Source organism: Cygnus atratus, chromosome 6, assembly GCF_013377495.2.
Source record: "Cygnus atratus isolate AKBS03 ecotype Queensland, Australia chromosome 6, CAtr_DNAZoo_HiC_assembly, whole genome shotgun sequence".
Lineage (NCBI taxonomy): Eukaryota > Metazoa > Chordata > Aves > Anseriformes > Anatidae > Cygnus > Cygnus atratus.
Window position 1 is genome coordinate 20,385,165 of NC_066367.1, and position 15,633 is coordinate 20,400,797.

General features: G+C 42.7%; 1 protein-coding gene across 2 annotated transcripts in view; it reads right to left on the minus strand.

Moving 5' to 3' along the window:
* The window catches only part of CERS6 (ceramide synthase 6), a 122,234-nt gene extending 106,816 nt beyond the window's left edge, over positions 1–15,418 (minus strand). Inside the window, exon 1 of one of the 2 annotated variants that reach the window (XM_035572657.2) lies at positions 15,026–15,418. In XM_035572657.2, coding sequence (XP_035428550.1) covers positions 15,026–15,195 — 170 coding nt within the window. In that variant the 5' untranslated portion in view covers positions 15,196–15,418. The remainder of the gene's footprint in view (positions 1–15,025) is intronic. The other variant, XM_035572658.2, reaches the window with a different exon arrangement.
* Between the last annotated feature and the right edge of the window lie 215 nt (positions 15,419–15,633).

Here is a 15,633-nt window from a genome sequence, read left to right on the forward strand (position 1 = left end):
CAGACAGAAGATTTCTGGATGCCATCAGCAGAGATAAATAGACACCAGCCTGTAATCATTTTGGGTCATTTGCCAGCTGGCATCTCTTCTCTTTCTTACTTGTAATCTGTGTTCATTAAAGTTGCTGCAAGAAGGTGGGGATGGTGCCTGAGCCTGCTACACCCTTCCAAGTGGGAGGGGGTTGCAACAGTACAAACACTATGTCTTTCCACTGCCATCTTACGAAAAAAATAATTCTTAAGAATTTTCAGAGCTGATCCCTGCATGACTTGGGGCAGACAAATCACACATACATCAAGTCTCTTCCTTTCCTAGGAAACAAGTGTTCTCATGTACCTTTGAATTTAGAAGTATGTCTCATGGGATCAGTTGCAAATGCAGATTGCTTCTAGTGAGAACGAACAAATCGGTATGCCTGGTTACACTGTATTCCTCCCAGGTGCATGCGCATACATGGGTCATACTTCCCCCAACACACACACTGTATCTTTATTCTCACTTTAGGTTCACTCCTTATTCCCACACACCAGCAAACGCAGCTGTGTGCTCCTTTCTGCCCCATTCCACCTCTGGTCTTCCGCCTCTCTGGTAACAATTTTTACCTAGAGAGAAGAGAGAGAACACGGGGAGCAAAGAACTCCCTAAGCCTTAAATTCCAAGGAAGAGAAGTGCCATGTTGTTGCTGTGCTGTATTTCTACAAAAGTTATTTGCTTTGCTCATACATATGAGGGGGCTGACTTGTCATGATCTGTCATTTGAGATGGAGATATTTATTGATGGTACAGAAAAATTCCAACTTTTGTTTTTATTACTCATTTTAATACCATTATTTAAGAGGCTTTAGAATATTAAAATTCCTCAACCTGTCCTGCAGTAGGACAGAAAGAACTTAAATTTTACCACTATTTCATTTATACCATAAATAATCCAGATCTAAATCAAGATCTAAATCTAAAACTATGAGCTGAGAGCCAAAGTACACTGTGCTAGGTTTACCACATCATAAATAATGCCTAAGAGTAAACTAAGTCCTTCATTAAAATTACAATTTTAAGACAACTTCGTAAATAATAACTTTTTATACCCTGTAAACTGTCTGAGGGAATGGGTTTTAGGAATTTAGCAGAATGGTTCATCCTGCAGTAAATGCTGAAAAGCTTTATGCTATTTGTGACAGTTCTCATTAAACAATGTGGAAAACATTTTAGAAGTGAGAACTGTCCCACAGGCTGGAGTTGGAGAGTTCACTCCTGTGATTCTTCTTTTGGGTTGATAGATGCTCCCCTGTGAGCAAAGCTGGTGGGGTGGCATTTGCCATGCATTCACTTGAAGAGAGCCTGGTTAAAGTGGAATCATAAAAAAAAAAAAAAAAAACAAAAAAAAAAACCACCAAGGTGGATCAAAAGCTATTTTCCAGCTCAATTTTCCTATTCTTTACACAAATATATTCATTCAGAAGCCTCTTTGTGTAATTTAATGCAAGCAAATACCTGCAGCACTGTCAGACAAGATAGAAAGAGGACCCTGTTGTGAAGAAGAGAGAGAGATCTGTTGAGATGGCCTTGGAAGTCGTGATTATAACCTATTTAATATACATACACACACACACACAGTTGTACTCTCTAAATAACAGAATTGTGACATGTGAAACAAACATCATCATCATGAAGGATGGCACTTTCCTTTTTCTGTTTACACGTACCCAACAAAGCTCTTAATAGATATATTACCACTCAGACAGTGACTATCGTGTACACAGAAGCACCTGGATTTGCATTAAACCAGTTGCTGCACAGACTGATGGCAACACAGTTGCAGCACAGTACAGAAAGAGTTGCCAACACCCCCGCAGGATCGCCAGTCCCTGTTAGGGGAGCACCAGGATATTCCTTCCAGGCCACCCTGCATGTGCCGACAGGAGCTACCACCACAGACATAGCTGACATTCCTCTCACCTGCAAAGTGGCTTTGTGAAAGAGCAAACCTAGAGCAAGACACGTGGAAAGCTGTCGACAAGGTACCTGCTCCCAGCCAGTCATGGAATTGCAGACCTGAAGCCTACAGTCAATATTAGCTGATGCTCTTGTTCAAAAGGCATTGAAGGGAGAGGAGAAGCAAGGCTATTGCATGATCTTGTTATTGACTGGACACCTAAAGCCATGCAGGAGCAGAGGCTCACATCTTACTCTGTCAAAATAAAGGGGGGGGGGAAACAGACACATTTAAAATGTGTTAACTCTTTCCAGTTAACATCCAGTAAACTAACCTTCTGCAGGTGAAGGTCACAGACAGGTGCATACGTATTACCAGTCTTGGAAAAAAAAAAGTGGGGGCAGAGAGAGTAAAGCGTGTCACTTGGTAAGGTAAGGAAAAAAGGATTTAAAAAAAAACACAAACGATTACTTTGATTTCTATCTAGGTGTAGTGATTAAATGGCTTTTGCTTCATAATTTCTAAAACAATAATCAAATGGCTACACGTATCTATATATAATGACACACCATTTCTGGTCTTCCACACAGGTTTTATACTGATGTAACACCTGCATTCTGTAGAAGCTAATTCCTTAATTCTATTGGCAGAAGACCAGATTCAGGACATTTGTGAGTAAATAAATCATCCACAAGAGCAGTATGCATCCCCAGCTGGTATAAATCAACCTGACCACCCTTGAACAAACCATTATTTGCACCACCAGCAGACCTGCCCAGTATTTAAATAATCACATAAAGCTGTGTGATAAAGCTCTCTTCATGCATGTAATGCGGTTTCACAAAATTAATGCACTCTTTACACTAAAAGTGATATAGGCAAGTGAATGCTAATAATTCAAGAGACAACTAATCTGATGTACAGAGTCTAGGATGTTTCATAAATTTACAGTTCCTTACTGTAGGAATTCATTGGGCAGGGAGAATGGAAAGCCCTAACCATTGTAATCTCAATTCTTTGTGTATGATTAGGATTTTCTGACACATGTGTGCTGGGCAGGCCTAAAGCTTTGGAAGAGGTTCACAGAAGCCTCCAGGTGAAGTTAACAGAAGTCTGAAAGAGAAGACCAGATGGAAGTGGTAACACCTGGATTCCAAAGACCATTTTCATATGTGAGGATGGTCTAATATAGCTTTTTATTTGAAATTTCTACAAAGGATTATATCAACAACAAAGTTTAGATGTTGGGAACTGCTGCCTTGACTCTTCATTCCAGTAAGCCTTCCCTGAGACAGAGAACAACCAACAGAATCAAAATAAAATCAGAAAAAGAAAGCACCATCCGTGGTTCTTTCTGAGTTGCAAAGTCCTAATACAGGGTGGACCGCACCAGAACTATCTCAGTTCAGTGAGCAAAACCACTGCAAAGCTAGAAGGGATTTGAGGGCTGTTTTTTTTTTTTTTTTTTAAATAAAATAAAATAGACGGGATCACATTCTTCATAACATGGTCCTATTGTGGTCAAGGTCTAAAGTCAGCTACCGTTGTTCAAGGGAAGCAGAAGTCCTTTGGAGATTGCACACAGAGCACTTGATATTGAGGACTGCAATCCAGGCTACCTTCTCCTTGCTCTGCGAATCACTTTATGGACCACATAGCTGGCAACATCCTTGCCTTGACAGCTACCTCCTTCTCTGTAGTTGGTTTCTCAATGTACTGTGCTCTAGTCTGAGTGCCAGGAGAGAAAGGCAGATCATCTTTTTATATATTACTTTACATATATTTTATATATCATTTTCTTAGCTAATGCACTTGGGTTATTTCCAAATGCCCTTTCAGGGAATATTCCCTGGTACTGATACAGGATTTTGTAGATAGAAAACATGAACAAAGTTATGATTTTTCCCTAATAAACCCTTCAAGGATTTTTCAACAGAATTGACCGATGTATGCTTGTTCCACCAAACTGAGAAAGATCTTTGACAAAATCATGATAAGCTTGAAAATCTTTCCCAACACAAACCTGTCTTCCTACACACCACTGCAGTCAGTCTTAACTGCCGTCAGTTAAGAATGTAGTGAAAGAACAGTTCATCTGAATAATAGGGATGGTATCCACTCTAACAGCATAAAAGACTTTATTTCCTCTTGATTTTAGTTACTGCCTGTTCCATGCACAAGACTGGGGCAGTGATGGACAACCTCAGAGAGAAACTTCAGGCCTGCTTTTGTTTGCCCCTGCAGCTTCACAGCACATCACACATGGGTAGACAACTTTTGTTCAAAGGAAAAAAAAAAAAAAAAATCAACAAGAAGAGGATGAATAAGACAAGAGCAGTTGCAGGACAGAAAACATTTAAGGGGCATGAAGAGGAGAAAAAGATTAGAAAGTTGCAAAACAAGAAATACTGGAATAAACATTATTTTCAAGATAAGATAAGAGGGAAAAGCAAGGGACATTTGTTTTGAGACTGAGAACACAGCTGTAAGATGGGACATACAAGAGAGAGAGAGTGTCAGGAATCATATATTTTGCTCCCAGATAATGCACTCTTATTGAACTCTTAACACTCAGTTTCACAATCAGAAACTTCTAGCTGTATATTAATACAGCCCTGGTGCTTCAAAGACATGATGGCTGTCATGTTTGGAGACTTTATAAACGTGTGTCACCACACTCAACCTCAAGAATAGGGCAAAAGATTTAACTACAATGCACTTAAAAATGAGTGTAAATGCAAATGCTTCAACATAACTTTACCATTTTCTATTATTTCAGTCACATTACTTAAGAGATTTGCTATCACTATTTAAAGCTCTAAACCCCAGTGAAGTTATGCCTGAATTATCCCCATCAAGAAACGCAGCAAAACACAAGTTAAAGTTATGTATGTACCAAGTGCTACTTTCTCGTCAAACCTTGAAGTCACCTCTCATTGGAACGTTAAGCAAGATGAAGTAGTGTTGCTCCGTTTCTACCGATGCAGTTTTCATCTTGACAACTGAAAATAAAATGCCAGGCTGGAGGTTTGAGCTCATGCTATGATTCCAGCAAATCAAATCACCAGCCTTTTTTGCAAGAAAATTAACATGTTATGATTATAAAAAAATGAAAATAAAAAAAAATGGCAGGCAACATGCAAACATGCATACATATATAAACTGAATGACTCTAAAATCAAGAGCTGGTCAAGAATATATGCTTTTGGAGGCTAGCAATGCTATAGAGATCTCATTTTTAACTCTACATCATTGTCCTATAACCAGGCCCATTTAGCTGTGCTGGCTGAAAGTCAGGACATCTGTTCCTAAGGAAATTTTGACATTTCTAAATTTCCATTTCATTCCAAACTGGAAGAAAACCAAATATTTGTCATATTTCATATAAATGCTCTAGAAAATAACAATTCCAGGTTAGCGCACACAAAAAAATCTTCCATTAATTAACTAGGATAAAGGGTGTTTCTTCTGTCAAATATCAAACTGTTTCATTAACACCCCGACAAGTAACATTTTGCAATATCTCATTTTCTAGACCAGCCAACATTTCATAGCTTCTCTTAAAGATTTAATTAAATGATTTTTTAAATAAAATAGAAAATAAGTATTATATCAGAGTGACACGATGCCAATGTGATTTATAAATTCATCTGTGTTGTGCACACACACACACATATACATTTACAAATATACATATATTACCGATAGACAACTAGCAAATGTGGAACTAGAGACTAATTTCTCAGGGTTTTTGTCTAAGACTGATTTAATCTTACTATCTTGAACACAAAAGGAATAAAAGCTTTTCCAGTAAGACATGCGACCATCACTCCCTCTTGACAGGGAACATAAGAGTTCTCTGTTTTCTAAAGTATGAATTCTTTTGGGAACAAAATTATCTTAAAATATTGTAATGTGGAGAAGAATCAATTTATGGAGAACAGAACTGAAATTATCCTCAAAGTTGCCTGTTATAATCAGATTTGATGCTGTAAGAAACTCGAAGTATTGATCCTACAAGGGAACAGGAATGTGCTTAAGAAGAGAAAAGGAAGAGAAAGTCCAAATCTATTTCTTGATTTACTTCCTGTCTGTTCACATGCCAGACTACAATAACAGCAATCGAAAGACCCATTCTATGGCAAATGGAAAATGCAGATGTCCATCAAATGTTGTGTGCTCTGCCCTAGTTGAGTTTCACTTGCAGACTTACGGCGAACTTCAACCTAATCCTCACCTATTTAGGCTTCCACTATAGTTTGTCATCTTCCTGCAGGCTTGGATTCCCGGGTGCCTCCTTGAGTCTTGCAGTGTGAAAGCACGGCCTCACCAGTGCCCAGTACCAGGGGATCACCGCTCCCCTCACCCTGCTGGCAGCCCCCTTGCCAATGCAGCTCTGAATGCCACTGGTACATTTCTAGCTTATGTTCAACTCGTTGTCCACCAGCACTCCCAGGACTCTATCTGCAGTTCAATTTGTCATAATCACGTCAATGCAATCACTGCAAAGTTAATTTAGTTCAAAGGGTGTTGTAATCCTAGGGAGCATTTGGCTTTGGAACTATTCATATTTTCAGGCTGTTCTCTTATCATATCAGTTCTCTCCCTTCTCTCATACTAGGTGTGTGGGAAAAGTTGACAGATAAGTATCAACCACCCAATTACCACCCAATTATTGCTTCAATACATACAAAACACCCTCCCACTTGTGGTCTAACCGCTTGCCTTTCTTTTTCCCAAAGGCTTCTTTCCAACATAATGTCCTTAAGAGGAATAAAGACACCCCATCAGACCCGATCATCTTGTTCAGCAGCATGCTTTGGACAACTGCTAGTTGTAAACAGCAGGAAGTCCAAGCAAATCTAGTGGACAACTGTGGAAAAGCTTGTCAACAGGCACATTCTCACTCATGACCTTTACATTCAGTCGGGAATCTTCTCATTACACGTCTTTACCTTAAAATTTGTTTTCAACAGAAGCAACTGGTGTCACCAGTTGCAGCAAGGATTCTGGTCTTGATGACACACTGGTTTAATCTTCTACAGCAATGCCCAGGGAAGCCACAGCCCTGGGTCAGCTCCAAAGGCTGGAGCCCTCCGGCTCCCCAGCTGAGCAGGCCTCCTCCCTACAGAGCAGGGACTCGAAGCTCCCTGCCACCTGAGTTCATCCTTTGAGCTACCCTAAACATTTCTCAGCCCACTTTCATTTCATCGCAGATTTCATTTTCTCTTTGTTATGCTATAATCCCCGTGGTTGTAGACTAATATTCCACGTTTATGCTGCCCACCTACAAAGGTGCCATATAAAGGCTAAGCCTTGTATTTCCTAAGAAGCCAGCCTTGTTCAGCAGCACAGCAGCTTGCCTCCAGCTATGTGGATCACTGCATCCTTCTGAGGAGCCGACACACCACACTGCCACAACAGACAAGCAAGAGCAGCAGATGTTACTGTATGCCACTCCAATCTTCATTTCAGTCACTCACTTTGTGACCTGCAACTCCTCATGAGCAAGTGGGGGCTCCCTACTTGGCACTGTGCAGCATTCGCTATTTCCAAATAAGCAGCTCCCTGCCACCTCACGAAGGTGCCTCTCTTTCTAGCCTAGAGAGTTATGCCTGTTTGTAGTATCTGCCCAAGGAGGCAGTATTAGTGCAAAAGCAGCTTTCAGGTTTAAAGTCCCACGTACCTACAGGATGCCAAACATCACAACAAAGCAGAAGCTGAGTGGCCTCCACTTCCACTTTCTTTCAGAAGTATGAGAGTCCCAGGGACGTGGTAAACAACAGCACCAGCAAAAGGTGAGGTATCTATACAATATCTTATAGAAATTGAATTATCACCACCAAAAGGAAGGGAGTAAAAAGATCCCAATTCCAAAGTAAGGATTTCAGCCTCATTTCTATCAAGCTTATGCTGTGTGTTGTTTTTTTTTTTTTTAATCCTTCTGCTTGCACAAGTAAACTTTATCTCAAAGGATGGCAAACAGGCAACAAGCAGATGTGATCTCACCATACAAAATAAACAAAAGAGCCACTTCTTCCTCTGGGTCATCCCCTACACAAACACAGAAACAGGATCAGGAATCTAAGATTTTATGCCAATGAACATCCTTTTGGGGTCTAACCTTTGGTTTTTGCACCAGCATAACTATGTCAGCTAAACTGATTGCTTTATCTTTACAGTACCACAGGTTAATCTCTGCATCCACCTACCCCCATCCCTGCAAGAGAAACCCAGACAGAGCAAATACTATTTAAAGGAAGCTTTTACTGAACTCATGCTGAGGAAAAATGCAAGTGGTTCTGATATATTCCTTTAACCATCCTAATATGACCTGTGAGTGCAAAGAAGGCTTTTAATCATTTTACACCAAGCTCTAAGGAACATCTTTTGTTGTAATATTAACATGAGGATTAGCTTAATGAATCTGAAAGATATTTCATTAATACAGGGTAGTTAGGAGAATTTCAGCATTCTGCTCTTCCCTATTCAAAAGGCAACTTAGATTAATAGCTGACATACAAATATATCTGTATTTTACATAGTATACAACAGATCTAACTGAATATCATGCTTCTTTACAGCCCTTAGATTTTCTTAGTAGTTATACAGACAGCTATCTTGAGAGTTGAAATTTGATTATGCAACATCAGTAACATTTACATGAGGCTTCACTACTACTCAACAGTAGGAAAGTTTACAAAAGGAAAATGTGAGGTTATAAGATGTATTAAATACAAAGAAAAAAAAAGATCATCATATTTCACTCTCTGCTTCAGAAGTCCCAGTTCCGTGTTACAGGTCCACCAGCATTATGAAAGTCATCTCCAAGCTGACAGCTGGCTAGGCTCAATACTTAACTCTCTCTCCTCTGTCACCATTTGACTACTTCAGAGTAACTGGGAAGGTATCATCCCTGTGAGAAATCAATGACTGTCAGATAGTCCTAACTGAAGACTGCAACTCTTCATTGTGTGCTAAAAAGACTTCCTCACAGAGGATGGAAGAGCTTAGACCAGCCAATCATCAGAAATGTTGCTCACCTCTGAGCAAAATATTAGTGATTCCTGCTCTCTCAGGTGATCAGAAATCGCTGTTTTTTCCCCAAAAAATATCCTTTAAATGCCTACCGAGTGAAGGGAGTCACTGGTGCATGAGCTCACAAAGTGATCAAGATGTTAGATGAACATCTCCAAAGAACTGTTGGTACACATCATACTCATTCGATCATTTGTGAGGTGCCAATTACAGTCTTAAGTATACTACTGAACATTACCTGAGGTTATGCGCCTTATGAAAGCCATGCGCTTTTGTGCTGTAATTTTAACTTTTATGCCAAGACTCCAAGATGACCTTGAGACAGGCACAGAAACCCCAAATGTTAATAAACTGTCAAAATTGTTGTAAACATGGAATATTTTTCAACTGTTAGGAAAAAAAAAACAACCAACAACAAACACGGTCAAGTAAACGCTGCTCAACTGCAGCACCCCCATCCTCCCCACCCTGCTGACAATTAACAGAGATAGTGTCATGGGAACAGATTTACCCAAATGTTAATCTACTAAATATTGTCTATGGACTAGTAAGAAACTTGTCTGCAGATGTGCAAAAAAAAAAGGCAGAATACCAGAAACTCTTCTTTTTCCAAGAAGAAATTCTTAGCAAATGCCTGTAAATCAGTGACAGAGGCAGAAGCAGGAGCAACAAAAAGAGCCACAGTCAATTTGGATCAAACTGCAGTTACAGGAATCCAGGAGAGAACCGAATGCAAGTTTTTAACAGTAGCTGGGACCTGTTCTCAGACAAAACACTGCTAATAGCAGCTCTGCCCCAGTAATAAGCTCCCAGTTTCCTCTAGTATCTTGCCACCGGAACCTTTCCTTCAGGTGGGCTGTGGTTTGGCTGTCATTTGGACATTTTAGAAATCGGTTTTAATGGCATTCTCTACAGGAGCTCAGCACATATTTCCCATTTAACTCCCAATTTTGAGATTGGCACTAATGTACATCTATAAATGGGCCTTTACAAGAGACATTTAAATAGTACCTATTTTCTCCACTCTGCCTTCTTTTAAAGGAACGTGCTCGGCTTACATGTGAATACACACCTACGGTTTTCTCCAAGCAACAGTGATGTGTAGCAGCCAGCAGTCACACCTGAGGTGGGTGAGCGTACGCTGTGCTGCTCAGAGCCGGAAAGGTAAAAACAATCATTTTGCTGTGAGATATCTACTTGTTTTAGCAACTGAAATCCAAACACTGCAATGCTAGGAAACAAAAACTGGTTGCATAAACAAAAATGTAAATGACAGAAGATTAATAACTAAACCAAAAGAAAAACAGAGAAATGGATAGCACAATCAGCAAGATATACATTCGTTTTAAATCTATTTACTGTTAATGCTCTACTGATACTATTTCAAAAAAGAAGTGGGTTTAAAGTTTAAAAGAAATAGCTTGTCACTTTCTTCACATTGCCAGTATCTTTTCGTAAGGGAGTTATCAATTTCAATGTCTAATTCAATTTCAACTGAATTAAGTATTTATCAGTTTTCAACAACAATAACAAAAACCATAACCAAACCACATCAATTATGTTATTAGAAATTAAAAAAAAAACACAAAACACACACGCACAAAAATAGAACTGAAGAAGTTACTGTCAGTGAACACCTGCATCCACTTACACACAAGTGAATTATACCTGAACGTTCAGATCATGTCTAGCACACAGGGAACTAAGCAAGAAAACTACAAATGTCACAGCCTACAAACAGGTTTGGAGGGGTGAAAATGACAATCATTGCCTCACCTGGCCTGCTGAGAAGAGGTTTTGGGCTGCTGGAAATGTGCAAAGTTTGTGCTCACCCTTCCAAGCTCTATATCCTCTCTGACCTCCCTGTTGTCATAGGAGAGCACCAATTCTAGACATCTTAGGAATTATGAAAGCCAAATTTTTACATACATGCCACATATCAGAAACCTTTTAAGTGCTTTAATGTACTGCCACCTGAATTATTTGTTACAGTTTGCAATATATATACATGGTCACACACACACATTGTGTCACGTCACCCTGATCCACCAGGAATTACAGTTACACTACATATGAGCCAGCTGAGGTTACCTTTGAGGCTGAATTATCATTATAAAAGAAAAATGTCATACAAAAGCCATGAATTTCCATATGCTTAATGTCTAGGGTATCTTGATCTGACTGATCTGAAGCCAGGAGGCTGGCTCAGTTTAAATCAGTGCAGCTTGAGGGCTGCTCTTGTTTACAATCAAGCTACCTCTGACCATGTAAGCCATTCCATCAGCTGATGGAGATCAGCTTCACCTTAGAGAAACGTCCCCTATATCAAGACCAGAGGACAATAAAGGCACTGTAATCCCAGATTACCAATTTATGGAGTTACCTCATTAGATCTGAGCCCAAACTGTTGCTCACAAGGCAAGAGAAAGAAAGCACATTGCAACTACAGCGCAAGGAAGAGAAACAAGAAACTTGAGAATGTGAGCCAAGTGTAAAGAAAGCAGTAAGAAAGGTTACTTGACTCAGATATAAGATTGCTGGACCACAACAGAAATGTGTTTAGTTAGCACATCTTTTGGAGGGTTCAGCCAACCTCTCCCTCAAGAGATGGCTCTAAAGGAGAGGAGTGTTACCCTCTTGTTTTGTGGCAGACAAGCACACTGACTGTTGAGCAAATATTATTTTTGTGTAACCACATGCCCCTCACAAAAGACATGCTTGGGACGATAAGCAGGGCTGCTGCACTCGGCAGTGAAGAACTATGAGATCCCACAGAAGAAAGAACAAAAAATAATATTTTGCCCAGAATAACAGATGCTTCTTTATCTTTTTAGGCCAACTGAAGCTGCAACACCCTGCTATTAGCTAAATCAACTTCGATTCAGCTTTAACCTGTCTTGCCCGCTCTAGAACTGGAGAGGATCTGGAGAGTGATAGTAATAAAAACTCTTATGTCCTTATAGATGAAGGTGTTGGGTAGTACAAGATGGGATCCTTAATTGCTAACATGCGTTTAACAACAAACGAACAAAAAAAAAAAGCGTACAAAAATGATGGATACCATGAAGAAATATATCCCCACATTACCACCACAATGCTGAACTCATGTCATCTTCTAAATTACTAGTTAACACTATAATTGCGCTTAGCTACAGTTTTCTAAAGTATACTTTGTGTTTAAAGAGAGAGATAAATGAGAAGAAAGGGAAAAAAAGGAAAAGCTGTTAAAGTATTTTAGCACCTCATCCATAACTATGACGGCCTCAGCAGATAGAGCCACTAAATCTCACAGTTATGAGACTATACCTCTGAGCAAAGCTTACTTCTATAGCACTCATCATCATCAGGTCCAATTGCCGAAGCGATTCAGAACACACTTATTCTAATCTACTTTCTCCTTTCATCCACAAGTGTGATGGTCAGTGATGACAGGGTAGGGAAATAGAAGAAAAAGTGTTTTATTTGAAAGAGAAAAGAAAGCATAATTTCAGAAGTGTCTAGATTCTTTTCTGGACTTTGCTAGATGATTCAAACTAGTAATAAAACAAGCAAAAGGAAAAACCAACCACCACAACCAAAAATATCCACCAAACAACCAGTAGGATTAATTCTGTTAATAATAGGTGAATACACATAGAACAAAGTTTTCAAGTTCTGTGCTTACAGTTGCACACAAAAACATGTACACACAAATATATGTATTACATGTATATATTATATATATATAAAGTATGTATATATATATGAATGAAGTCAACTTTTCATCTTTAGCATGACTAGTTTTACCCCCCAGACACCTCGAGAACTTTGTAAGCAAAGACATGTGAAGTCCAAATCACAGCTCCACCTGAACCGTACTTCTTAGTGCTGTAAGATCTGGGAAGTTAGTCATCCTTTAGAGCAAGTGAAGTAAAACCATTCTACCCTGGCAGCCAGCTACTGTGAAGGAGTTAGAAAATAACGGATACTAAATCACGCAGTGCTGAGAATCTGATGGCTGCTTGCCTACCAGTATAAAGAATTACAAGAGTACCTGTTAGATATCTTGCAGAAGAAAACAGCAGACACGCTTCTGTTACAAATATTTCACTACAGCCATGGATTTAAAGTACACACGGAACTTTTAAAGTTGTTTTACAGCATCTATTTTTATTTGTTCTATAAGTGCTACCATTGCAAAATCAGCGAACACATCCGCAAAAGCTTCTTCCAGGATGCAGCATGTACAATATCAGTCACCAACACTGAGTTTTGAAAGGAAAAAAATGCATCTGTTTTAATACACAGAAAAATGAAGAAATCATCAGTTCAACAGATATTCCTTCTCTTGTCCCTTCCAGATCTCAGATAGCTTTACCAACCGAAGTAACTGCAAACCTTTAATTAATGACACACGAGGCATTTCTCTTGCTCCCCACAAATGATGGGCCAAGGTCTGATGAAATACATTACTAATGAGCAATAACGAGGCTTGATTTTTCTCTCATTCAAAGACAATCCTCCTGCTTTAATCGGTGGAAGCAGGTCCAGTCACTTCTGCTCAGCCTGCTTTAGTAAAATTCTGTACATTAAAAATTACAACTGTACCAGGCTGTGTGGATCAATCTCACGTGAAATGGCCTGATCCTAGTCTCACATTGGTGTCTTACAATCAATTTGAAATTAAGAAGGAACAAATACATACTCAAGTAGTTGTTAACAAAACCGCTTTGGAGGTTGCTCACCTACTATCAAGCTACCAATACACATTTCCAGAGCTGAATTTCAAAATTAGCCTAGCGAAAATAGAAGAGTTATGAAAATGTACCCACTTCCTCATCTGCGTAGCCAACACTTATAAATATAATGGTCTTCCAAATTAAAAATTACTTTAATTGAGTTAAGAAAGCTAGCCTGTGGGGGTAGATATAGACTACTGAAAAATCACAGTAGCTTCTGTAACACCAGCAGCTGCATCAGAACCGGCAGAAACAACGTGTTTCTAAGTTTAGGCTGACATTGTCTCCCTGACTAACTGCTCTGCCACCTAACACAGCCCTGCTGCGATACACGTTGCAGTTCAGATGGCAAGAGATGCAAAATCACGCACCGCTTTCAGCACTACGAAGCACACGTTGTACAGACGGCAAAGGGAAGAAACAACCAGTGAGTGATCTGGCGTTATCTAAATGACACCGGGTACTTTAATTGCAATCGTATTGCGGTATTCCATTCGGGACAAGCGGTTAGGTCAGCTTGTCGGGTTCCCAGTCAGACCACAAGTTTTGCTGCCTTTCAGCCCACCCGCAGAGTGCCACCGAAGTTGCCAGCGGCGGCTCGGCTCTGGGCGCACTCACAGCCTGCCCTGGGCACTGCAGCCCCCGGCACCGTGCTCCGAGGGCAGGGAGCGCTCAGGAGGCAGCTCCGCCCCGCAGAGCTGCGATTTCATAGCTCCTACAGCACCGAGAAAGCCCTTCCCCGGGATGCAGCGGCTGCTGGTCCTCCTCGGTCCTCCTCCGCCGCCCCGGAGGGCGGCAGGCGCTGAGGGGCCGACCCGCTCTTTGTTCTTCGCGGGCACAGCAGCGAGCGCACAGCAGAGCCCGCTCCGCCCCAGCCTCCCCACGCACACACCCCACAGCCCCACTCCCGTTTCCGCGCCCCGACCCCTCCGCGGGAGCCCCGCGGCGATAATCGCGGGCGACTCCTCCTGTCGCGACAGCCTCCCGCTGCCCTCAGGGGGGGGCACGGCCGGGGCCAGCAGCCACCACCCCGCCGGCACAGGTGCCCCGGGGCCCTGCCCGCCGGCGCCGGGCCGCAGGTGGAGAAGGCCGGGGCCGTTCCCGGGGCGACCTCGCCTCCTAGCGCCCGCTCCGCGCCGCGCCGGCTCTCGGAGCCCGCCGCCCTCCCACATCAGGCCCGCACCGTGACCGAGGCGGGGGGCACAGCGCTAACGGCGCTAACAGCGCTACCGGCCCGGCCCGGCCGGGGGAGGAGGACCCGAGGCGGCCCCTCGGCCGGCGGCCCCCCAGCCCCGCGCTCCCCGGAGGAGGCTCCCGCCGGGCGGCTCCGCGTTACCTTTCGAAGAGCAGGCGGATCATGAAGATGCAGAAGGCCAGGGGGAAGGCGAGGTAGAGGTCCTCCGCCTGCGGGAAGGAGGCTTCCTCCGTGCTCTGCAGGTCGGCCCAGGTGACGTTGTGCGGCAGCCAGAACCGCTCGTTCCAGAACCAGGCGAGGATCCCTGCCATCTTTGCTTTGTCTGCCGCGGCGCCCCCCGCTCCGCTCCGCTCCGTTCCGCTCCGCCGGCCTCCCTCACCGAGGCTGCCGGGGGGGAGGAGGACGGAGCCGTGCGGCAGCCCCGCCGCGGATACTGAGACTGCTACTGCCGCTGGTACTGCTGCTGCTGCCGAGCACCGCGGCTGTGCCGGTTCCCCGCCCCGGCCGCCCAGCGGGGGCAGCGGCCGCCCCGCCTGTCACACGGCCGCGCCGGCCCCCATTGGCTCCCGGCCGCTTCCCGCCGCCCGCCGTTACGCCGCTGCTCCGCCGCCGCCTCGGGGCCGGAGCCGCCGGGTGCCCGCCGCAGCCTTCCCCCCCCCACGCCCCTTCCCCCTGCTGAGGCAGCCCCCAAGCGGCGAGCACCGAGGGGGGTCCTCCCCCCGCTCCGAAGTGCCGCTGGGTTTGCACGG